The sequence below is a fragment of the Lates calcarifer genome, linkage group LG1, assembly GCF_001640805.2.
Source record: "Lates calcarifer isolate ASB-BC8 linkage group LG1, TLL_Latcal_v3, whole genome shotgun sequence".
In the NCBI taxonomy this organism is placed as follows: Eukaryota; Metazoa; Chordata; class Actinopteri; family Centropomidae; genus Lates; species Lates calcarifer.
This window is the reverse complement of record NC_066833.1, coordinates 16,781,632-16,808,805: the sequence shown is the minus strand read 5'-3', so window position 1 is coordinate 16,808,805 and position 27,174 is coordinate 16,781,632. Positions and strand designations below refer to the sequence as shown.

At 39.2% G+C, this 27,174-nt stretch overlaps 1 protein-coding gene across 2 annotated transcripts; it reads right to left on the bottom strand.

The window, feature by feature from the left end:
* Window positions 1–25,531, bottom strand: slitrk5b (SLIT and NTRK-like family, member 5b). 2 transcript variants are annotated; one of them, XM_018703156.1, is made up of 3 exons: window positions 25,244–25,531; window positions 9,006–9,176; window positions 1–5,617 (listed from the first exon to the last, which is right to left on the bottom strand). In XM_018703156.1, exon 3 carries the CDS (start codon window positions 5,560–5,562, stop codon window positions 2,959–2,961), a length of 2,604 nt encoding a protein of 867 aa, XP_018558672.1. In that variant the 5' UTR covers window positions 5,563–5,617; window positions 9,006–9,176; window positions 25,244–25,531; the 3' UTR covers window positions 1–2,958. The 2 variants fall into 2 exon arrangements, with proteins under 2 accessions (XP_018558672.1, XP_018558673.1); XM_018703157.2 differs by lacking the exons at window positions 9,006–9,176; window positions 25,244–25,531 and adding an exon at window positions 6,045–6,383.
* Window positions 25,532–27,174: the final 1,643 nt, after the last annotated feature.

The following is a 27,174-nucleotide window of genomic DNA, read 5'->3' as shown; positions in this document are numbered from 1 at the left end:
TCAAATGAATGCATATCTTTTATTCATCAGCTAACAACTAAAGAAACAGCACACTCTAGATATATTTACCCCACATATTCCTAGTTGGACTGTGTTTTTGAAGTATGAGACCTAGGTTTTTGCTTTTCAGAGATGATGCAAGTTTGCATGGAAATGCTGATGAAGCGTTCTATTTACAGATTAGAGGTTGACATAGAAATTCTGTTTCATATGTAAACCAAGCAAACAAAAGCAAAAATAACAATTGGAATAAGAATAAGACACTGACTGGACCTCATCTTCTTTGCAAATTAAACTTTTGCACATATACACAGGACAGTCACATTTCAATTTTACATATTTTTGGATTATCAGTATTTGTCGTCTCACGTTTGACAAAAAGAAATAACTGCATTTGGTCATTGATACAATAAAGTGAAAGAGAGAAGACATTATCACAAATTGCTTTTATATACAATAAATGCTGTGTTTCCATTACACAGTTACTTTTGCAAGATTCTTAGAAATAAAATCGTAATTAATTTTCCTCTGGCAAACTACATTATTTGTTAAGATAAACGATAACGATAAAAGACAATTTTGAGTGTGCCTGTCTGTGCATGTTTGCAGGTTTACAGTGTTTCACCACTAAATTCACAGCAACATATTGATACAAAAAATCCAACATGTAACACGTTGCAATGTACAAACCTGTGCAGGTTTACATCATGCATCACTGTGTAGATTTCATCTCACTTATTCTTAGGAATTTCCAAAGAGCAGAGACAAGTGACAAAATAATCAAAAAATGACTCTGAACATGTGAGAGGCAACAAACCAAGACTGTATCCTGCATAAACAGCGTGACTAATGCTGCTGTGTAATACTTGGTGACATACTGACAGGGTCCAGATACACCATGTCCTCTAATTAGCTGAGTAAAGATGACAGGTTCAGTGTATAATACTGCATATGATGTGAATTTGCACTGTGTATTAAACTCTCAGGGAAAGTCACATTTCTTGGCTTACACTATTGACCCAGAAATTGGTTAGACTGCATTATGACTGGATGATGTGCTTACTTTCCTTTAGAGCATAGAACATTTTCATGCATAAAAATGACTCTATCCATTCAGCTGCTGCATTCATTTGTTGTGCTTTTCAATCTAATAGCTAAAGCTCTTGCACCCTTTCACACATATGTAACAGTACCCATCAATCCCTCCTTAAAAATGGAGGAACAAAGACTGCTAATTAAGCCAAATTGCCAGATTTCATACAACCCTGCTCCAAAAAGAAGAGACAAACAATGCAAAGTAATTAGACTGTTTTCATTGTAATGCAGTATGTACAAATCCACTCAGTATTCCCATGAAAACACATGTAATTAAAATTATACGAAATTTAGAAAAATGATGAGCTGTGGGCATTTTGTACAGATTGTCTAAGTATAGTCTATTTCTATGCATAGTGCAATATCTTTTCAACATGTGTTATTTGTATGTATGCAGTTATCAAACCTACTTCTATGGCTATATGCACGTGTTAACCATATTGTGCATTTCATAAAGTGACATCATCGTTGAACTGTAGAAGTCAATAGTGCATTTTTTTCCAAAAGAAAAAGAAAAGAAAGAACAGAAAAAAACTCAATATCCATATTTGTATAAAAATATACAGTCATTTAAAATATGTCTATATGGGCCTGACACTCACATAAAATTTTAAAGCTTTTCAGCTGAATTTCAAACAGAGGAATATGGGGATGTATCTAACTCTTATTGTACTGTAAATCAACTCAGATGTATTGCAACTGGAAGACAACTGTAGATGAAAGAAGAACAGGTAAGGGTGTAATATAAGTCAGGACTGTGCCCTTCTAGATGTCAAAGTTTGCTTACATTATAAGCTGATTTCTGAAGTGCTTTGGTAGTAATACAAATAAAGATACTCATTATAGTTATAATCAATTATGAATATCAAGCGTGTTTTAAGCTGTATGTGCATGTAAAATGCCAGACAGTGCAATTGTCTTTCTGTTACAATACATCTAATACAGTTGTGATTATAATCTTTCAATTACAACATTTCTGAATACAGTTACAATACTTAAATATTCAACTCAATGCAACATGTGTCCAAAATCCACATGTACAGTTGGTTTAGAAATGAAGAAGCTTTGGGGGAACACCACTGATTTTCACAGATTACCCTGCAGTACACGCAGTAGGTTGAGTCAGTGTATTTTTAGGATACATTAATTATTCTCGTCCACATCTGCAAACACGAGAGCAGAGATTTACTGGCCTCATAATCAGTGATTTGAGATATTACATTAGAATTTGTTTCATGATCTCATGCTTTTAATATTACCATCACAGAGCTGTGCACTAGCTCTCTCTCTAAATGATTCCATATTTCACTAAAGCACAATATCTTATCTTTACAGATAAATTTACTTGCAGAATACATTTGATTTAGTCTCATGTATGAGTTTCAGCCTGAATACATTTGAAGAGACAGAACCAGGAGTCCTACGTATGTCTGTAACAAGAGCCTGGTTTATTTTGGGATAAGGACATATCGTCTGCACGCTTCATTGACAATTATGAAATGCAGCTAATTTGAGAGTAAAAGCTCAGTCTCACATTGTTGTCAATGAAATCGCTTGAGGATGTTTTTTGTGATGGGTTGAGTCATAAGAGCCTTGGATCTGTAGTTGTTTGTTCTTATTTACACATTTTAACTAAACTGTTAAACACCATGGGGATAAAGTGTAAATGATAATTTGCAATGAGTAGTGTTCCCCTTTATTATCCTATTCTGTAAATCAGGATTCCCAAAATGCATAATATTGTACTGTACTAGTAAAGGTGAAAAAAATAGTTATGCCAGTTTTTTTTAAAAACATGATTCCTGATTAAAATGGACACATTGCACCAATGCAGCCACTCTGACCATCAAGGAACAAAGTCTCTTAAAACTGTGTAAAAGTGGTACGTTTTTCAAGAACCTCAAGGTAATCAGGATCAATATGAAGTTTTGCTTTAAGTTCCCAGTACTCGCTCCTGTTTGGCTCCACATAAACAGTACTTGGTGCTGTACAATAGAGTATTGTCTGTTGTATTCTCTCTGGGTGCATGTATTGATGCCTCGCATCAAAGTCTGAGGTATACTGACTTGATGAATGCGCTGCATGCCTGCATGGTAACGTATTGCTGTAGCGTCTGTGCTTGTCAGGCTCAAGTACATCTCTGTAGTAACATGGATCATCTTGGTGAGGGGTGGAGGGCTTGTTGAGAGGCTCTGGAGTAGTGGCACTGTATTCTGAGCTTATTACATTACTGACTGCCTCTTCATCTGAGTTACCCAGAAAAGCACCACTCAACTCATCAAATTCTCTAAATCCATCCACTGATTTCCTGTCCGTTGGGGTTTGGGCAGTAGTTCGGCATGTGGATTCTGTGGGAGGTGGGATATATTCATACACATGTCCAGCAGATGTTCTGACTTTGGGAATGGATCCCTTTTTGTAAAGGCCATATTCCATGTTGAGAGAACTAATGCAAGCATTCATGGAGTTATTCTGCTCATTTTGATTTTTTTGACGTCTCTTTTTCATGGCCACGAACAATCCTGCAGCCACAAACACAGACACAATGAACATGAGGAGAAGGGCAAGAATCATCACAGATAGTGGAATGGCACTGTATTGTGTGTCAGAGTCCAGGGATGTTTCTATGGTGATAGTGCTGCCAGGAAAAGATTCTTCAGAGGGTGGGATCATGGAGGCAAGTATATCAGAGTTATTAGGGCAGAAATTAGCTGTCTTAATGTATCTCATATCTTCCCCAGCTAGTTTCTTAGGGGAGCCACAGATGACATTGTTTACAACTGTGCCTGTGCTAAGCTGCTCCAGCCACATCTTCAGCTCGAGGATGCTACAAGAGCAATCCCAGGGATTCTCAAACAAATCAACTTGCACCAGTGCTGTAAGCTGATCTAGTACACCACTGACTGGCAGGTATCGCAGATGGTTGTTGCGAAGATTTAGCCTGGCTAATGTCAAGCCATTAAATGTTCCCACTGGTAAAGTTTTCAAGAGGTTATTGTTCAGAAAAAGAAGCTGAAGTTTGGGTACATGCTGAAAGGTATCAGGAGCAACCTCTTTGATTACATTGTATTCTAAATATAAGAACTGCAGGCTTTCCAATCCATAAAACATATCAGCAGTAAGATGGTCTATCAAATTCCCATTAAGGTAAAGTCTTCTTAGATGTGTCAAATCGCCAAATGCTCTGTCATGTATGCGAGCTATTCGATTGTTACCAAGATGAAGCAAATCTAATCCAGTTGCGTCAATAAAATCTGATCGACGCACCACAGGGATGTAATTCCCTGTGAGATACATCTTTTTGGGATTGTAAGGTTTGGGTCTTAAGTCCGAGATATGTTCAATCTTTCGCTCCTGGCAATTCACATTCAGGCCCAGGTCTGAAATTTGAAGATTGCAGGTGCAGGCAGTTGGGCAATCTAAAGGCACAGGAGATTTGGTCTGATATGAAATAATTTGGCCATAATTTTGTGGTTTATTAGAAGGGATGCGAGCAGTGGGTCTTGATTTTAATTTGCCTGACTGTCGGGGTCCCTTAGTGGGTCTTGATGAGGATCGTGCAATCCCAGACGAGGTGAAGGAGGCTGTTGCTAGAGCTGGCGTGGTCCTGTAGTATGCATCACTGCTCAAATGTGGCAGGGATGGCATCTCATATTCAGCGATGGCTCTCCTTGGGCACAACTCCTGTTTTGAAACTTCATCAAGATCTCTCCCGTGAAGCCGGAAAGGGAACTCGCAAACAACGTCACCAACTAAAGCTGTGTAAGAAATGCTCTCGAGCCAGGTTTTGAGGGCAATCAGCTCACAGGAACAGTTCCAGGGATTCTCCTCCAGCTGTAACTCCACGACGCTGTTCATGTGCTCCAGCAGACCTGAGTAGGGAAGCACTTTGAGCTGATTCCCCCTTAAGTCCAAATGAGTCAATGGTACATACTGAAAAATGTTCACAGGCAGAGTAGATATTAAGTTGTCATTTAGAATCAGGACCTCCAGATGTCGAAGTCTGCTGAAGGCATTTGGCGCCACATGAGTGATATAATTATAATCAATTTGTAGATATTCCAGACTTTCAAGGCCAAAGAAAAACTCTTCCTTCAAGGCATCAATTTTGTTATTGTTGAGATGTAATCGTTTTAATCCCTGAAGTCCATTAAAAGCTCCTGCTTCAACCTCGGATATGTCATTATTTCCCAGATGTAATATTGTCAGTCCTTTGTACTCAACAAAATCATTGGCAGACAGCTTTCTCAAAAGATTCCCTGTAAGCAGCAGATGATACTGGGAGAAGTACACTGGGCTTATGTCTGAGAGACTTACAATTCCTCTGTTTTCACAGCTAACTGTAAGAATCCCCTCTCTCTCCTCACAGGCACACAGTCTTTGACATATGTCTCCATAACTGCCAAACATCTCAACAGTGCAGACTGACGTTGCACTTAGCAAAACATATGAAATCCAAAGATGCATTTTCCTGCAAATGATGGCCGAGCTCACAGTCCTGCTAAGGTATCCTCAATGTCATCTAGAAATAAAAGACACACACGGTGATGTGAGACAGGCAGGCTGCATTGAAAGCAACTTCCATACAACAAGCTGGAGACTGCATGAGTCAAAGCTTCATTTGCTATTACCCAGAGGTAACTTCTGGCTGTGTGGCTGCTGATTTAAAATGGCTCAAACAAAGCAAGACAGAAAGCAACTCCTTCAAGCTATGTAAATAACAAAAAGCAAGGTCAAAGCAAGACATAAGCACTAAACAATGCTCTAAATCCACTGTGAGGGGGAAGCCATCGCGTTTGCTTGTTAAGACATAAAATGCAGTTAAATACTTGAATGTAAAGCTATGTAAATTACAGAAGGTTTCCTGAAATTCTGCATCACAGTGCACGCCTTGTCAGACATAAGACAGCCTGCATAATTTCTGTTTAACTCCTGGTAGATATACATACCTCACGCGCATTGATGAAGATGTAGGCTCGTTGGGTATTTCAACGCATCTTTTATTTTTAATCCGTCAAAACGAAATAGAAAACAGGATCTATTCAGCGTGAGCACGTTCGTCGTCTCTAATGCACTTGAGAGGATGAAAGAAATGCTGATCAACCATAACTGCCAAATGCTTCTCTTTTACCACGCTGTGCCGGAGGAGACACAGCTATGCCTGGTAACAAAGTTGCTTATTCTCTCTCTCTCTCTCTCTCTCTCTCTGGCCGCTTACACACGCTCGCTCGCGCGCGCGCGCGCCCCCTCGGTGGTCGAGAGGATGTCAAGTCATTTCATGCACAAAGAATCAGCTCACTGGAGCATCAGTGCCGAGATACATTCCCCAAAAGATGTTGACCTACCTACAGAAAAGATGTCCCAAAAACATCAATAATTTACCGGGCTAGCCGCGTTCCTGCGCTCAAGCGGTTTGTTAAACCGCTTATCATGTTATTCACCGTGAAAACAAAACCAACCCCGGAACGCCAAGTTACATCAGCTTTTTATAATCTGTCAATCCCGTAACGACAGGTAGCTCGGGAGCGAGGGATATAGGCCAAAACATGGATGTAACTGAGTCTTTATTTACACCTGGCAGGGGCTGGTTAAATCCTTCCAACATCACACTGGCTGTTTATTTACACCCCAGCTGCCTTTTCTTTGACATCTTACCTTAAAAAAGCAGTTAATCAAGACACAGTGCAGTGGTCACACTGTTAACTTTATTGCGTCTGCCAGTCAGAGGTCAGGGGTTGTTGGGTTTTAAGAGTTTATGGTTCATTTGGATTTTTTTTGTCAAAACCCAGGTAACAGAAAACCCTTCAGCAAACTGTCACACTGATCCCATGTCAGCCTATCAAAAGCAGCACTAAAGTGCTTATATGTCCTGTGCACAACCTCCTTAATAATCATGTTATCCATTCCATGATACATGAACACACTGGGGCTTGAAAATGAAAAGTAATACTTAAAATGGTGCAATATTTGACCGTTGCATTATTAAGATTGAATAGTGAACTATGAGTCACACACTGTGACTCATTTCTCTTAATGAGTGTGTTTTCACCTGGCCTTAATGAAAACCAAACAATTCTGGCATGAGTCCTTGCAGGTGCATAATTAGAGAAAATTATTCAGTTCTCTCATTTTAACTTATCAGATGTAGCAGCTGAACTGGTGGCACATGTTGCATTTGAAACGTTAGTTTAGAGATAGAGGAACAGGAAAAGAGGAAACCCCGTCATGCCCTCCTCAAACTGATGTGATGGCACTCATGTGGAAACATGTCAAGTATCGTTGTATGTTGCAGTGTCCTCGTGGAGCTATATCCATCATCCTCTCCACTTGGCTCTTGCTCACATGGGAGGAGAACAGGCACATCAGGGACACTGCCTCTGGCTCATATTAAAGAGTATGAAGGCTGCATTCAGCCCTGCATGCAATTCATTTGTGCCTCTGTTTCTTCTGCCCTCAGAGATTTGTGCTACATATTGGGCAACACCCTCAGCATTAGCTAAATCCCATCATTACACCACGATTTCTGCATGCATTAGCATTTATGTTTGTTGCAAAATGATAAGCAAAATGTGCAGCTGGCTGTACCTTACTGCATTAAAATAGCTGCCATCCCATATATCTTAAAGAGATTTATTTTAGATTATAATTCAAAATTATTTCAGACTTGGTTTGATTTTGTGTGTTTGCATTTTGTTTATGTTTACATATGTTTGCATCTCTCTGCTGTATGATATTTATGTTTATCCATGGTCACAATGTGCAGAGGGAGGTATGAGGCATACACAGGCGATGCATGATATGTGCCTCATTTAATGTCTCTCTAAGTCTTCCATGACACTGAACATAATCTTCACCAACTGGGAGCAGAAGACGGCACTCCTCACACACACATACACACATACACACATACACACACAAACTGCACACAAAAGGAATCAGCATAACAAATGACTGGAAGAAAATGATGATGACTAACAATTATGTGCTCCAAGGTCAGAAATACACAAATGGAGTTGGAGCCATGCCATAGAGGATGATGGGTAGTGCCTCTGATATAAGTTCCTTGCAGATGGTGTGTTGCACTTTGTCATCTGTGTCCAGCTGGAGAGTACAAGAACAATCGGCATCCCTGTGAACTGTTCTGCCATTGTCTGGCAGGAACATTACTGTCAGGGCTCTCACAAGCCGTTGTTGCATCAGAAATGATGTTACACAGCAAACAACTAGACAGCGCTGAGTTTTTTAAGATTATTATGTCAGCATATTATGCAAGGATTTCTTTTTTTGGTACTGTAATAGTATTATCTGAGTTTTAGTCTTCACAGACAACACTCTTAAGCTTTTGGTCCTATTAATATTTGGATAACAATATATTATACCGTCTGAGAATTAGTTACCAATAAAGTAGTCATCAGTTCCTACTGGCAATTAAATGCAGGTATAGTGGAAGAGAAGAACACTGTAGGGAAACAAGGTTAAAGTATTTTTGTAAAAACTTCAGAAACCTTCAGGGTAAAGTCTGGGTGTGCTGGGGCGTTGGGGGTGCACTGATATTCTGCAGAACCATTAAAGTAATTCTGTAATGTATTTCACAGTTACTATATGCTACCAAACAGAAGGGGCACAGAAAGATGATAAAAAGGGGAACATTATATGGGTTACATTACCAAAATGACCACCAATGCTGGGGTACAGTAATGTAGTTTCAGGGTATAGGAACCAAATCTTGTAATAATGAGTGACTTGTCATTTGTTAGTACCTGATTCATCCAACAAAATTACACTGTAAATCACAGGCTGTATGATAAAGTGTTATCAATATTTGCACAGGTGATATTCATGCAAACTAACATAATATTTGGGAAAAAAAAAACAAAAAAAAACAAACAAAAAAACTCCAGTGCCTGTACCTGTGACCACATTGAGGAGACGGTGAGATGAGGCTTCAAGAGACCACTTCAAAGCATGTGACAACGAACTGTGGGCTGCGAGGGCAGGACACTGCGGACAGCCTGACACACTGCATCATCGTGGAATAGATAATCCTTGAAAATGTCTTTTATGTCAGGGACAAAGAGGACCTGGGGTGGGTAGAGAAGAAGCAAAAGAGGGAGATCAGGGAAAACTGTAAAAACTGTTACAGAGGGGAGACTGAGGACAGGCTGCAGCAGAAGAATGTGAGTGAGTTTGTAGAGGAATGAAAAACATCTCTGGATACAAGACGTCTAACAACAGGAACTCTGAGAACATGCCTCCTAGGGTATATCCAGTCTCATTTGAGAAGGTAGGGGTGAAAAAGATGATGGCCATACCATCAGCCATCATGGATGACATTTTTTACCCTACACATGGATCTCTAAGTGCCCAGGGCAGCTCCTTTTGTCGTTCAACTCCATAAATAACAGCACACAAAAGGATATTTTTCATCTCTGCTGCAGGAAGATTCTATAATCACCACTGTTCTTAGCAGACCATATTACCCCTGGAGAATAAGACATAATTGTACATAATTTAGCTGCTTTTGAACTATTAATATCATTATCCACAATTAGAATCATCCAGCATTTCTGGTTAAATGTATATAGTGCTGATCAAATTCTATTAGATATTACTAATCTAATATAGTCTGTTATCTAAGAACACTTTGCCCCATTTGTTTCAGTGCACTCAAATACATCTTTAGTTCTTTCAAATACCTATGACACTGTGTGTGTTAATATGACTCTTAGACTTAGACTTAGAGACATAGACTTGACTTTATTGATCCCTTTGGGATGACTCCCTCGGGGTAATTAAATTTCCAGCAGCCTATAAGAAAGAAGCAGCACACAGTTTGCAAATGACAACAACTGCTTGCAAATAGGTATAAAAAATAGGATAAAAAAAATAAACAATAAACAGTTAACTCTTAATAAGATAAAAATGCACAGTAAACTCTTAATATGATTAAAAAAACAGTAAACTCTAAGCTAAATATACAAGATATAGAATCTTGATCATACATACGCTGTGCATATTTGTTTTCTAAAATATTAATATTTCTCTTCTTCGTGGTTGTTTCGAAGTTCACGCAGCTTCTTCATCTTCCAAGCTGGCCTGTCACTGACTCCACCCAGCATGACTCCACCTAACTGAACACTCTCACCTCATCTGCCCTGACATATGACACATCCCCTAACACCACCAACCTGGCACCCTGGACTGGTATTAAACTGGGCTCCTGGGCTTATTCCATTTGACCTTCAGCAGACCTCCTGTTGTTTTTTCATAACTGCCATTCTTCCAGCTACTGCTCCTGTTACACGCTCAGCCCATAAAGGTATTGTTAACAAATACAGATAAACTGGACAAGTTATTTCTAACATTTTAACACAGTTTTGTTTAGTTTTTTAATAAGTATATTGTAATTTTACATACTCAAGATCATCACATTTTTATATGAAGTGCCCATGTACTGACAGTCATCTGTGTGGATGTCTGTTTAATCTTCAGAGAAGTTTTGTGTTGTACAATGTGTTTGAGACATCAGTAGCAATGCTGTGTTTGAATTTTTTTCATGAAGTGAAATTAAAATAACCTGTAGCTTTCCCACATTTTGGCTGGGACCTACTGGGGATGTTTTATGGACCCCATGTAGTCCACGAATTTCAGTATAGATCCCACTGCTCATAACAAACAGAATCAGAGCCTGTGCTTTTCTGGCTGCTATGGCTCCACCTTTTGGTCAAATTTAAGAAATACAATAATTACTGAAAATGTAGGACAAAGGATGACAAAAGACAAAGATTGTACCTGCTGGTTAATGATGTTAGCATCCATATACATCCATATTTATAAGCACAGCAAAGTAGGTTGTAGGCACAGTTTTCCTTGTGGCAGTTGTCTATAAAGAGCAAAAGCTTTGTACAGACAGGAGAGAGGTACATTTAAGATACGATTACTACCTAGCAGTGATTTTGGGGGATTTTTTCTACATTTAGTTACATATTAGTTTTCATTCATATACATGTCATGGCCATGGCAGTTTGAAATGGAATGTCAGCCTATGCTGGTGCTCTTTCTCTGCACTGACAGAGAGTAACAAGAAAATTTGAGGTCATTATTTTTCATCACAGGTGGAGGACAAATAACTGAAAAATTCGCAATTGGCAAAAGACAGACTGAATTTCTTTTAGCTTTCATGACCTTGTTAACTGTGGATATGTGTTCTTGAGAAAACAAGAGAACTATCTGTTGACGAGGTAAGTATACCTCTGAGGTAGTGGGAGAAACAGAAAATACAGACACCGATCATTCACAATATTAAAACCACTGACAAGTGAAGTGAACAACATAACCAGAACCTTCTTGGATCTGGCATGATCTGACTTGTTCTGGCCCATCCCATTGGGATCTGGGGAGTTTGGGAGCCAGGTCAACACCTTGGGCTCTTGTTTTCCGCAAGCTATTTCTGAGCAGTTTTTGTGGTGTGGAGGGAGCATTGTCCTGCTGGGGGAGGCCGCTGCCACTGGGGAGTGTTGTTGCTGTGGGGGTGTGTGTTTGGTCCATTACAATGTTTAGGTGGGTGGTACATGTCAGAATAACATCCAGATGAATATCAGGGCCCATGGTTTCCCAGCAGAACATTGGATTGTTAGGAAATGATCAATGTTTTACACTTCTCCTGTCAGTGGTTTTATTGTTGTGGCTGATTGGTGTATGATTCCTTGTGTCTGCTTAATTTTTCTTTAGATTTTTTTCCATCTATTTTTCCTCATCCTTATTCTTGAACATTTCTCTTTTCACTCCTGTTGACATGTAATTTTACCTCAAACCTCAAGGTGTCACTGCTGACTTAGGAAGGAACCTATTAGTTTACCTTCAGTATTCCTTTGTTATTCCTTGCAATCATGAGACTATTTGGACATTTACAGATTCACAGTTGGAATAAATATAAAACTACTATTGACCAATTATGTCAAGAAGAAGAAAAAAAAATTGTCAATCGATGAGCCCCAAAAACTGTCACAAGGTTAAATGCTTAATACAATTCTTGATGATGTGTGGCTTTGCCGTTTAGGGTGACAGTTTTTGATTGAATTTAATGGCTTTACTGTGTCAAAGTCACATAATGTATATTCTGTGTTGAGTGGATTTTCCCTTTAAGTCTGTCATAAACTAGCTGCACAGCTTTGGAAGATATTTTCTCTTAATTTGATAATGGATTCGGTGCATTTCATTTCATTCTGTCACACGTTTTGAAGACAGACACTGCAAAATGCTACAAAAAGTTAATTTGGTTGTGCAGAAAAAACACGGACATGCATTAAGTTGGCATTTAATTATTTTAGAAACAATATGATGCATAAAAGAAGAAGAATAAAACAATGTCACCTCACTTGGCTGAAAAATAATATCTAAAACACTGTAAGCCACCATTTGAAAATGGTACAAGCATCTTTTTGTGAAAATTAAAAGGCTGTCTGAGAGCACCACAACTCCTGCTTGGGACTGATGGGAGCCAGATAAAGTCTTGACATGTTCACTAAGGTCAATTGCTGTGTGGTGTCTGTATCTACCCAGATACCAGGAGGGCTTCCTACCCTCTTAATTAAAAACTACATTCACCTTATCTCAGTACCTCATGCTGACAAGACTCTCCCACAAACTAAAGACATATTTTCTTTGGCTGACAGATCAAATGCTAATGGATAAACAAACAAGCAAAAAAATCATGCTAGTCTAGAATGAACAACTGGGCTTTAGCTCTCAGAGGACTGCAAAAACCACACTGCTAATCTGATGGAGAAAGATCTCTGCAGGTTTTATCTTTGACTCCCATGACTCAAGAACGGAGGTAATTACCTTGGTCAGAGAGGTCGTTGTGGAACATAATGGAAAAGTAACTGTGCGGGCTCAACTTACTCACATTTAACCACACTGGAGCAAGGATACTGACTGAAATGGCAAAAGAGGAAAGAATATATCAGCTCTGTGACTGTGTCAGATCAGTAAATGAGACATACATGAGACATAGCAGCGTTATGCTGAATAATTACTGTCTCCTTGCATGAGTGACAATCAAAATCTGACAGTTTTGTTATTTTTTCTTTGGTGTAATTGTTAATAAAATTAAATCCTGGTTAACACGGAGCTACTTTGATTGTTGAGTGTTGATACTTTGCCTACTTTTCCCCACAGAAACAGGTTGTTACAGAATTCCCTACAGAGAAGAGGCAAACAGTGGATTGTAAAAGTGTGGCAACAGAGCACTTGAGCTTTATTTAGCCATGTGCCTTTAATTCACATGGGGACTGGGTGCAACATTGATTGTTCACAACCACAGCATTAAAAAAATGGAGGCCTCTATGATGTTGCCACGGTAACGCACATTGTGCTTTTAATGACAGCCTCTGCTCACATCTTTCTGGTGATCATTTGCAGCCATGATAGTATCCAACTTACACTGCACTGATTCCCTGTTTTAAATAACGCATAGGGTTGCACACAATAAGTTTTGCTCATTTAATATGCATGTTATTATGGGAAACATATTGTGTCATTCATTTGTTTACACATGATAATTAGCTCACACTGTGCACGTTTGCATGCATGTTGTGTCACGTTGTCTGGCAGTGTGTCGCTGTGTGTTTAAGAGTTTCTGCGTATTTCTATGCATGTATCAACATGTGTTGCTGTTGCTTGGTGTTATGTCCCTGTTCCGCACCAGCGATGATCATTCCGCTGACCATCACCTCTCTCCCTGCTCCCATGTGGATTTAGTTATGAAGTAGGGATGAGCACTGGGTGAGGCGACAGCATGAGTATTTCTATCACGTTTATCAAACCATCCACCATCCAAACAGTTATGGAGTTGCTTTCATTTTCAGCTCATATTTGTATAGCCTTAGGCAGTAACCAGAGTAATACCTGGTGGCAGGCCGGACTCAGATAGTTGTACATCACTGAAGTATTAATGTCTCTTCTCAATTAAGGTGAGACCGCCTCTTTGTGAAAATGTTATTCCTCCTAATAGACCAGGCTGACATTCATAATCGATATTTCATCCGAATATGCAGAAATAGGAACATATGTCAGTATTCTCATTTTGCCTGAATTCTCTGTATAAGACGACAGTCTCAGCAGCATACTTAATTGGAAATTCAAAGGACGAGAGGATAATAACTTGCATCTGTGTGTGCTTGCACACGTGTAAATACTCAAGGTCTCCTGAAATAGAGACACGTTTTAATTTTAAAACATGATCACCCTATTAAGTCATTTGGAAATTAGTAGCAAGCACTCACTAGGAAGCTTAGTCTGCTAAACTCAGTACAGAGCTCTATGGACTTTATTTATGGTTACCTTGAGGCATCTGTGAGTATTTGTGTGGTCTCTTGAAAACCTCCTTCAGTCAGCAATGGTGATGTTATGAGGATTCAATAGGCACACATAACCATGAGTTCAGAGATAATCTTTGGAAGTTTAATTTTGGCCTCAGTACACCTTTGCTCAAAGAAGGTTTGTGTATCATTTAAGCTCCTGGAAATGACACACTATGCTCTTTTTCTTCCTTAAAACAATGTTCTTTTGGGGTTTATTTTGACCTGTTGGAATTTCAAAGCGAGAATATTCCAGCTGTGGGCTATCTTGTAGGACCCCCAGATACTTAAAAGGACCATGTATTCACATATTTCGGGGATTGTTTTGGGGCCTTTGATTTTACAAAGACTTCAAAGTATAATAGGATAATTACTGCACTTACCACCAGAGGGAAACAGAAAGGGAGAGAGGGAAAGGCACTGAGAAAGACAGAGAGAGAGGGGCTGGGAGGGAGAAAGGGAGTAATGAGTGTTCAAAATAGACAATAAATCTAATACTGTGCAAATTGAATGGAAATATGTTTCCATAGGAACATCAAATCTGTGATTATTATTATCAAATTTGATGCTGCAATGTTTTGTTTGTTTTGTTTTTCTATTTAATGAGAATTTAATATTGTTAGAGTTTGAAATTGCTGTGATTTTTTTCACACTTCAGTGTGGAGAGCTCAGCCCAGGTAACACAGCTGAAAAAAAGAGCTGGCACAAGCGTGGCTGATAGCGGCATGCTCACACTGATTAAATTGCAATCGATTTCTGCAAAATGTCAGGAAACGCTAGGGTCCACTGCCATTTAATGTGCGTCAGATGAGAGCTGAAGGTAAGGGTCTGTGTTATCACTCATATGTCACAGAATGTGGAGAATGACAGGGTGGTGCCAGGGGTTTAATTGGCGTTAACACTTGTAGTGTAGAGCGCAGGCTGAGTCTCCTAGGCAATGGCCAGTCAATGCAAGTCAAGAGGGAGACTCAACAGGCTTTGAAGGGAAGCAGTTATATTTACTTACGAAGATGGATTTTGGGGGGAATTTTTATAAAGCCTCACAACGGTCTGGAAAGTGGTGGGAGGCATGAAATTCAAAAGAAATAAAAACAGAAAACAATAACTTGGGTACACATGGATCAGAACCAGTCAACACTAGGGCTCTCCTGAGCAAAAGAAACCCTTAGTTGGTAAAAACTGATTTTGTTGACTAATAAAACAGAGCCTATGATCAATACTGCTGTAAATTGCTTTTGTTGAATAAGGCGCCACCAGAACTGAATAAATATAATCATGCAAAATAGCCTCTCTAGATCTATTGCTTGTCTAGAACCTATTCACACATGTGGTTGTTATCATAGTGGTAGAGACAGGCTCATAAGTTACTAAAACAAATAATTTACAAACACAAATAAGGCTAAAAAAAGACAGCACAATTGACTTAAAATATCTTGGCTGACAAAAACCATTAATACTAATTAGCCCAGTAATTGACCATGGGGAGACAGCCAGCCCTAGTCAACCTGCTCATTTTAAGATTTCAAAGACATGAGAAGATTATTCTTTCGAATTACCTACACAGCTTTGCAGGGGGAAAACCCATTAATCAAAAGCCCCCCTCTGGTCAGGAAATAGTTCCATAGAAAATATCTCAAACCTTCTCATGTCAGCGCAGAGATTTCTGGCAAAGCTATAAAGCACAGTGTCATGAATGACTGGCCCCACTCCAAAGCCATTAATGATGTGATTGAATTCTCATTCACAGAATAACCAAAGACACTCAAAATGTCATATCAGGTTTGTCAGCAAAGATTGTCCTGACAGACCAAGGTCACATACTGGAGATGTGTTTGTGATGTTGCTTGTTAACTTATTGACTTTTTGAGTAACAATGCTGTATTTGTTAAGGCATATTCTTTGGCAAATGACAGACAGCAGTTGCACACACATCCCACACACCTAGACCTTTAATCATTTTAGTCATGCATAATAATTTTCAGAGTACATAAAGAAAAACCTGACTGACACTGTATGTTGGCTGATTAGTCAAACAGTATAACTTTGACATATACAAGAGCTGCACTGAAACACTAATTTCTAAACATAATATCTCCCACACAGATGAAGAATCCATTTCCATATTATTATTTTTTTTTTAGGATTTTCATAGTCACATGAATTTCCAAATGATAAGTTACTCTGCAACTGAAGCTGTGTTTCATTCATGTAAAACGCTTTCCTCTGGATGCCGTCCTCCTTTGAATTGGCTGGGGGATCTCCAAAATTCCCACACGAACCATGACAGATAAATTAAGCGGAATTCAGTCAGAAGTTGTCTCAAACAACAGATAATTTATTCTCCTTTGTTTCCTTGTTTTTCTTCTTCTCCACAAGGGGTAGGGAATGCAAAAAATCCATGCATGAAGTGTTGGCTAATTCATCACACAACAATCCAGAGGAATATCTGATGGGAATGATACATATTGTATTGTATGTGAATTATATAATTACTGTTACGGCTTGTATGTTTATGAAGCGAGGTGATATGGGTGAATGAGAGGGTGATCTGGTAGTCGGGGGAAAGGAGTTCTGTGTATTATTTTGCATTTTTTGTCTGTCAGTTCTATAAACATGTTTATGCCATTTGAGGAGCTTGTTTTTTAAATTAATTTTTTGAAATCAAGTTTTAGTTTTTTTAGAATAATTTCTTAGCTTTAAATTCTCTATATTTCTGCACTGTGTAGTCTGTCAGAAGATGAAATGCTATTATATTAGCTTTCTTCCACTGAAATGGCCAATTACCTTCTGCACTGTGGTGCTGCTTCCTCCATCCTTGGCCTAGGGAGGGTGAGGACAGCCACGAATTTCATGGATCTGCGTGCTATCAAAGCCTCATGGGAGTAGTAGTTGCTGAATGCTGACAAAATAATTGCTGTTTTATTTTAGCATTAAAAGATGAGGTGATCAAATCGTTTGTTGCAAGTACTAAGGCTAAATTTAGCTTGGAATACTGGGCAGAAAAGCCCCAGTTATCGTATTACAGCTTTTCAGAAAGGCTATAAAAGAGTCTCTGTGTGAGAAAATGTATTGTGGAGCTGAGGCCAGTAGAACAAAGGCTAGCTTAGAAAAGGGGTGAGACTTCTGCGCGCTATGCAAAACTGCCTTAAGATAAAGTTCTTAAAGTGGCTGTCAGACGTTGCACTGAAATCAACAGTAAAACTCCCATATGAAGTTCTTCAGCGCTCACTTTTATTTCCTTCAGCCTGAGAGAAACAACACTGTCCTGAAATGAAGGAGATATCGCTGTCCTCACACGTCCTTTCTCTGGCAATATTTTGAAGATGACTCTCAATTCAGGTGTCAGCTCAAACCACTGTCACTTCGTTATATGCCAAGTTTTCTTTTAGCTGGATTATTTCAGCACTCAGCTTGTCTCTCCCCAACTTACAATTCCTCTGCTGCACATTTTCTTGACCCCATGACGTATTTCCATCAAGGTCAAAGAGAAGTGCTTATGAAAAAGACAAGAAAAAAAAAAACAACAGTAGTCAGATCCAGCTCTAATCTCCTTTCTCAAGATGACGGAGGAAAAGGATCACATATGACAGAAGAGTTTTTATAATGGATTGGAGGAAAAAGATGACGAGAGCCCACGCAATCACTCCACCCTCTGGTGCAAGAACTAAATCCTGAGAGGAAACTCCTCATAAACACTCAATTTGTTCAAGGCTGCTCAAAATGTGTTCAGTTTCCCATTTATTGTACCTTTGGTGCATATCCAGTGGAGTGCTGTGGTAGCATGTCGACCAGTCAAATAACCTGGAAACAGGTTTGCTGCCTCTGCCATGGCTGTTATAATTTCCACCCCTCTAACGGGGCCATCCATTTTAATTCAATTGAGATAAATTATACATTAAATTAACTGTATATTCATTTCAATTGATTTGGGCTTAATCAGTGATGTGATTTGTTTGTTGAGATCAGCAGGAACGTTCACAGATCTGCTGGACTGTGGATTTTAAATGTCATGCTGCATGGTTACCTTTCATATCCCCCACTAAAGGGAGGAAAAAAATAAGGGATCAAGGGAATGTAAATGCTCCCTCACCTCATCTAAGCCAGAATGAAACTCCATTTTGGCAGCCATATTCATCCACACATGTGGAGTTGTCAGGAAAGGGGAGAGTGAAAAGGAACACATTTGGCTTCACAAACTGCATGAAATCCTACCCAGGATGTGGTGATAAGGGTTCTGGGCTTGAAGAGACAGACATATGAAGCTTTTGATAGATGGCACGAGAGCACGTTTTTGTCAGCAGTTTTGTTGGAGAGACGGTTGCCTAATTATCAAGGTTATGATATTCACTTACACTGTTTCTTTTTCTTTTTTTGTGTGTTAGATACAGCGTCCTTGTAGCAGACAGGCCATGTTGAGAATTGAAATTAGAGTGGATTGGACAGGAGGTATTGCGTCAGAGTCTAATGGTCTAATGTGGAGTCTACCGTGCCAGTTAAAGCAGGCAGGTTTGAAATGGGGATGAAGCTCATTTCAGTTGAGCTGCCTATGTTTTTGGCTTTGGTCAGGCTTTAGGTAAACAGTAAACAGACCTCAGATGATCTGACTTTGGATGTTTGACAGCATAATTATTCTGCAAGAGGACTATCTGCAAAACTTAATTGACGAATGATTCATTTTACTGTGACAAATTCTGGGAGGAGAGCGGGCCAGATGGGCAAGAAGCAAAACTGTCAAAGCTGGATCTCACTGTAGTCGCAGCTCTGGGGTCAATATTGCAAACAGCGTTTCGACTCCAAAACAAACAATTTTGATCCGAGTGCTCTCACTGATCCAAACGTTTACTTATCCAAATTTACTTCCAGTGAGTGCCTGAAAAGACAAAGTAGGCCTTTGCCCGGCAGAGTGCGGGTGCTGTTAAAAGATGTTCCAAATGATTGATGACTTAGCATTTGACATGTTGCCTGTCAACTAGCTCTTTGATTGTGTTTTATTGCTCTCATACAGTGATCCTACTGACATGAATTTAAGATTCAGGTCAACGTTGAGACCTTTTTAACCTCTAATCAGCATAGCTGCAGCACTATGCAAGCACTGAGCTTCCTGACTTTAATTACGGACTATTATTATCATTGTGGGATGAACACAGAGGTCACTGAATCTTTGCAAATTGACCCTTACAGTTATTTTTTATTCTCAACTCTAACAAATGCTCTTTCTGAGTTGTCATATAGAGAAGAAAGAAGAAAAACAAACATGAACAGCTGAAACCCATTCCAGTATCTTAACACTATCTGCATGTACTCACCAGTCTAGATATGATTTAAAATTGTAAGACAAGGACAGAAATAAGCCGAAACCACTGATGAAAGGGCATTTATTGTCCATAAATAGAAATTTCCAAGGGCAAGCAAGCTTTTACTGAAAACTCATCTGTCTTCATCATTTAGGTCTGGTTTTTAGAAGTTATAGTGTTGTTGAACAGAGAAGAGATGAAGATGAATTGAGAGGAGTGATATAATAGCATTGCATGCAATTAGATTCAAACCCATGCAAGAGCTGAAAATGGATGATTTCCCAGGGGGTTGTACTAATCCACTCAAGTGCCATGGCACCTTGTCATGCACTTCTTTAAACAAATCATATTTTTATCCTGGTGTAAGGTCACACTATTTACATGCATTTCTTCTGCTGCCAAAATTATTAGATTTGGCATCACTTTTTAAAACATTAACAGACTATAAATGCTCTGTGCTTGTGAAACAAAGGCACCACAAGACATCCGTGTCAAGTCTGTGGTTCTCAAAATTCCATTGTAGTTGAGAAATGTATTTTGTGAGACACCATCATCGAGCAGCTGCTGCTCGAACTGAAAAGACTGGCAACACTCATCAATACTTATCCATTAATTCTCAAGTATGTATTGTGTGTAATGACAAAATGGGTTCCACATAATCAAGCACCGCAGTAATGTGATCCACTGTGATAACAGATTCTTACAATGTATTTATCCGTGCTGATAAATGTATATATCAGCTGTGTCACTGGCTACATGTATTTGCATGGAGAATCTCATTCCTAACTGAGTTACTCAGGTAACCTGACTTTTGGGTCAATGTATGGAGCTACTATAGCTGGCCTAGAATAGTCCATATAGACAAATGCTCTCATTATGAGGTTAAGAGGCTTGGCATGCTGTGATATTTACCCGACTTGCACAGCGCTATGGTTAACCTACTTTTGCTCATTGAAAGAGGGAGGGGGTAGCTGGCAGCTGCTTTTCATACTTTTATGCCAGCGGACGGATCTATCTGTGGGTGAAAAACCATGATAGGTGGATAAGGATATTCTCTTAAATGCTTTATTTATGATGACAGCGCCTCTCATTTGAGAGGGGTATCAAAGTTGCATGAAAACAGCTTAACCTATGTACCCTAACCAGAATATAGCTAATAGCCAGATTATCTGTGTGTATAAAGCTGCTGGTGTGTGAGAGACAATCTCAATAGCTATACTTGGAATCTCTCAGTCTACCCATCACAGCAACCAGTGAACTATAGAAGTCTGTTCCTGTTTGATTACTTTGCTGATTTTTAACAAACAGATGACCCAGGAAATTAATTTCAGTCACAGTTTGACATGTTTAATGTTCTATTGACGTCTATTGAAGTCATGCAGTGTAATGATAAGACTGTGACTTAGTCATCCTTGGCTACCATATAACTCTGTCATTTAAGCATTATAGGGCATCATCAGCAGAATAAAAAAATCCATATCTAACAGACTATAAATAAATCAAAATAGCCAACTACTGCAAACATTTTAATGCAATTTTAAAGACATTTGAAGAAAAGGAAACTCAGGAATAATTAAAGTTCCAGTGCTAATTTAGAGGTTGAAAACTTCATAACATATAGTGTATATTAGAGTGTTAGTGCTTCTCCATTTTTTCATACCTATACAGGCATATCTACATTCCACCTGTATTTTACATCAGATGAAATATGCCTGAGATCCATGCAAGTGAACTTTCATCACTGTTATACGTGTTTAGATATACGGTATATTCAGTGATGTTCTGGCATCCCTAGCTGAAAGGTGTTATCAGTTATTCTGGCTGATCAGACCTCTTGCTTTGCTCAGAATTATGAGTTCCAAAAACTCTATGTACTAATAATCATAAAGGTGTAAATTGACTGACCCTAACAGGTGCAATGAAACTAGCAGGAGAGTGAGGGGGATGTCACTTGAGCACTGGTGTGTACACACCCACACAGTCCTCAGGCATGCTTTAATCCAATAAGTGAAAACACCTGTGTAGGTGGACCACGGGTGTATAAGGGCTTTAATGGCAGTGGAACGTCTGTAAAAAAAAAAAAAAAAAAAAATACAACTTTTAAATGTAAGAAAAAAAACCTTCACATTATCCTCTCCACAACATCCATGTTTGCTTAGTTTTTGTCTTCTGAGTTCAATTTGACAATATTTGTCACAAATACAATGCTTTTTGAGAGCTGACTTGCAAATGAAGGGATGTTTTTGAGTGCACAAAGGAGAGTTTTTGTACATTCACAGGTGCAACAATACAAAGATAAGAAACTCTAACAAAGTAAATAAATGTGGCTCACCTATTGCTAAAATGTTTCAGTTTTCTGCAAACTTATTTGGAAAATGAATTGAAGGATAGAAATCAGTGGCTTCCTATAGCATGGGTCAAAAATACTCATGCAATTAATGTACTAATGCAGGCAAAAAAGCCTTAACTCACACTGAAACCACCTCTCTGGGGGCTGCATTATTAGCTGCAGTACTCATTTGAAATAAGACTAAATGTTATTGAGAGCTCTCCTCTTTAGCAGGTAAAAAGGCTATACAACTGTACTGTATACAGTGGTTTTATGACATCCTTACTTTTACTGTAACCTTGACAGTGTCAAACAGCTGAACAGAGTGGAGACCTGCTGTGTCTGTAAAGCCCAAGGATGGTGCACTTATGCCTGCATGACACTTAATCGGGCCATCCTGTTCAGAGTCTACCACTTTAATCAGATAGACAGGTTTTGCACTACACCAAACTGTGCATTGATTCAATAAACTGTCTATTGATTTGAAAAGGCCGGGCATGATTCTATACAACGCCTAGCTTTGTCTAGTGCCTCCTTTCTCCCTCTGTCTCACCTTTAAATTTTCCATCTTATTTGTGATGGCAGACAAAGCACTTAAAGGGTGAAGCTTTTTAGACTCAGGACTTTGGAGGATATGACAGAGCGCATTAGCTTTTCCACTTTATGCAGATATTGGCCCACTTTATCACTAAAAAGGCGTGTGGAGGACTATTTTTGCCCAATTCAAAGTAAGGAAAGTGTGTCATGACCCAGTAACACATAGCAAAACCTGTGTGAAGTCCTGCTGGATCGTTCCCTCATGCTATATCCTTTCTTGTCGTTAAACATTAATCATGATTGACAGATTGGTGTGCATTTGAACTCCTCCCAGAGGAGAATGGCATAAGTAACACCTTTTAAACAAGCGCTCAAAATGAAAGCGTTGTGTAGTCTGGAATTTTCTGTCAGACGGGGTCAATAAAAGGAATGTTAATTCCTATGGGTCTGAATGAAAACTAAATGCAGTCAACACTGTCATTCTCCTTTAGGAGCGGGGGTGGAACAATGTATAAAGGACAGTATTTTGTAAAAGCTTCCCAGACTGCCCTGTCAAGTCTGTCTACAGTCACAAAGGGAAAATAAATTGTGAAAGTGCAGTTGCTTCAGCACATGCATATTATTACAGTGCTACTTTGAATCCAAATTAAGGAAATCATTACTGAATAGTGAAAGCTGGCATTTACATTTATTTCCATGTCACTGTGCTCGGTAGAAATTTAACAACACATTAATCAATTTGGTTAACCACGTGGCTTTTTCTCAGTGTGTTTGCTGGAGGTTTTCACAATCATCTCCTTTGACCAGTGTGCTCCTAGTTTCATCAGTGTAACAGCTCTGTTTTCCTCCTGCTTTGTAAGCATCCATCCATGCACAAGGATATGATGCAACAATGAGGACAGTGAATATACTATATTCATACATCACTGAGTAATACAATAATCCAAATTTATTTTATTTGGATAATCTAAATGAGGTAAGATCATACATGGTCAAAATGAAGAAAATAATCTGTTATGAGCTTCTAATTTGCTTTCTATAATGTGCTGATAAACCAATGCATGATCTGTAAGAGTGGCCCTGTACTGGCATAGAAAATCTATTTCTCATTCAACTAAGCCAAGTAACATTTATGAAAGAGATTCTGACTCTACACACCTCAGTCTAAAACTGTAAAGCAGATGGATTAGATATTTTAAGCTTTCTAATAAAAAAAAATCCTTAACATTTACAGCGACAGTTTGACATTTTGGGATATACACTTATTTGCTCTTTTGCATTAGTAGGTTGATATCATTGTAATATCCATCCATCCATCCATTATCAATACCGCAGGGCGGCTGGAGCCTATCCCAGCTGTCACTGGGCGAGAGGGGGGGTACACCCTGTACAGATCACCAGTCCATCGCAGGGCCAACATATATAGACAAACAACCATTCACACCTATGGGCACTTTAGAGTTATGCTAAGCTGCATGTCTTTGGACTGTGGGAGGAAGCCGGAGAGAATCCACGCAGGCACAGGGAGAACATGCAAACTCAACTGCACCACCATGCCACCCTCATTCTAGTATTGGTATGGTAAAGGTAAAGCTACAGCTAAGGCTTGGCTTAGCATAATGACTGGAAAGAATGGAAATAGTTAGCATGGTTCTAGACACAATGCTAACCACAGCCTGCTCTTTTTTTACACATTGCTTTTTGTTTAAGTTACTTTTTTTTTTTTTTTTTTTTACATTTTGGACAAAGCCAGGCTAGCTGTTGCCCCACATTACACATCTTTGCTAAGACAAACAGCTGCTGGCTTCATAAATGCTATTTATCTCGTCATTTTGACAAAACAATGAAATATCAGATCTCCTAAAGTGTGTAACTATGTTTTAATCCATGGAAATATCAGCAAATTGCTTTTCATAAAACATCTTTTAGGGGCATGGTAAGGCATCCTGGAGAAAGACTGATATCTCTTCATACACAGTCTATGGCTGATATTCTAACACAGCAGCAACACAAGCACACCCGTACTTTAACTGCTCCTTCAGAGGCTCCGCCCCCAACGCGTATCACTAAGGAAACACACTGAATTGGAGAAAAACCCAATGCGGCCACTTCTTCGTAACCGCAGCAAAACAGACGTAACATAAATCATCACGCACACAAACACAGCATCCGCAATATATAATGGAGAGTCTGTGCTTTAGATTGTTTTCACAGAAATACAATGACCGAAGACTTATCAATAGACTTGTAGCTCAGCTAACAAGGAAAGTAACTTCACCTAGCATAGTATTTCAAATTATGCATCACTTTCACTGTGCTTGCAAACTTTCGTATTCAGGTCTTCCTGTCTATAAAAGCCTTTGCAAACGTCGTAAGAACAGATACAACATCGACAATCACAATACAGAGAGCACAACGACGGCACATTTAGGCTGTGTGTTATATTAGCTGCAGCGAAGCTAACATGCAGAGTGGACAAGACAAGTTTTTCAGAGCTAGCACATTAGCTGAAGACTGTGATACTGACAACTCTCACCCCTAGTTTGACAAACATTACACCAAGAACAAACGGGACAAACAGTACTGCCCTACTGGCTCTGTGAAACACAGCACAACTCTTTACCCACCTGTTAAGCAGAAACAGGGTAACCTCCGCGTCTGTTTTCAGGTCTTTCACCTGCCGGGGCGTCTCTCCACCACTGGAAAGTTGCACTGATATTGACATGGGTCTTTCCACTGGCCTCATCATAGTCTTTCTTTTTATATTTATATTCCTGTCCGTCTCTTCTTAAGGTGTTTGTCAACCATTACTCCATCTTTGCGCCACAGCGTAAGCACGCACCGGAAATTACGCCTCTCTCGCTCCCGCTGCTCCTTTCGTACTCTCCTGCCTCCTGTGCACGAGCACGAACGCCGTGATTGCCTGGAAAGGATCGCGCCGATCCACTTCATTTATATCCCAGTTCTAGATTTAGGCCTCTGTAGAAACCATGGATTTTTTTCAGGAGATATTATCTGAATTTGAATAAAACTGCATTAGATTATCACTGCTAACCCTACCTTCAAGTGATATCATACCTAGGCATTTTATCACTTGGTGTGACAATTAAGTGTGACAAAGGTTTGCAGCAGTGAGTGTTTCTAACACATTTCAGTTTCAACAGTTCTTTCATTAAATATGGATATGTCAATGAATAAGTGAATCAATTAATTTATAGTGCATATTCCACAAAGTCTCAAATTAACAACTCTTTGACAATAAATTCAGAGGCGCCATATTTAAATGGCCTAAGTGGGTACAGTTTTATTGATGTGTTGGTTTTCTACGTATAAAACAAACATGCAAATAAACCCAGAAGCAGCATTTTAATATTTTCGGCCTGAAGGCATTCATGCTGTGTTCAATGACATCTCTTGGTTAAAATGAGAACTACACTCTCAATATTGTTTGTGTGTTGCGTTCACTGTTGTTTCCCCACCAACAGTTCCCAGCCAAGTGGAACCATCTCCCATAGCATTTGGTGGAGGTGGAAGACAAGCTGTTAATCGGCTGTGTTATTGAATTATTGAATTAAAAGCTTAAGTACTCAGGGTGAGCATGTCAATTTTTCACAACTGAATGGTAGACTGCTCATTCCATTTTCATCTGAATAGATCATTTGTGTATGTAAAATGTAGAAGAATGGAGGTATTACACAGATCAGTTTCATTGTCTGTAATTCCCTTTCACTATGACTGTAATCATTCTGAGAGACAAGTCATATTCATCCAACACTGCATTGCTAGTCCTTAATCTGTATTCAGCTCCCTTCAACAACATAGCACTTTTTTGTCAAGCAGCTGTACTGTAGCGTAGTGTTAATTAAGAAAGGGTTTGCTTCAAAGCAAATTTTGCATAATTATGGCAGAAGAGGAAGTTTAACCTGTTTTACATCCTTAAAGTGATATAGTGTTAAAAAATTGGAGGAGTAAGTGTCGCTGCAAATGGTTCAACCCCTTTCTACTTGACATTCTGCTCACCTGTCTTCATCCCCCCGTGTTCTGAAAACCCTGGGACTGATACAGATAAAATGATGTGATGTTTCTGTCTGTATTTCAATGGGATGAGTTGCTGTGACCCACGCAATCTCCCTCTCAAAGAGTATTTCAACTTATGCAGATGAGCTCATCAGAGCTGCCTGCTGAGATGAGACATCTAGGTCTGGAATTGTGTCAATACCAGCACCAAAACAAATGCAAATCAAAATCCAAATTAATGTGTTTTCCCCGAGGAGAAACTGAGTCGTACTTATAGTCAGCTCTCAGTAGATGACAGGATTCTGTTATCCAGAGCTCGTGAAAAACAAGGCATTCTCAAACCGCTCACCGAGCCGGGGTACAAAAGTCAGTGTCTCCAGATGGAGAAACTTAACTAAACTAAGTAAAAAGAAAAAGAAGGCTTTTGTTCTACAGATGAAAAATACAAAACATTTCCACATTTCCAGGATTTCTAAGTTTAGTGATCTGTCTCGGTAAACATACATCCATGTATATATACTTAATCATTCTATATAGAAGA

Coding starts and splice junctions, on each gene's coding strand:
- slitrk5b (XM_018703156.1), bottom strand. CDS start 5,562: ATGCATCTTTGGATTTCATATGTTTTGCTAAGTGCAACGTCAGTCTGC.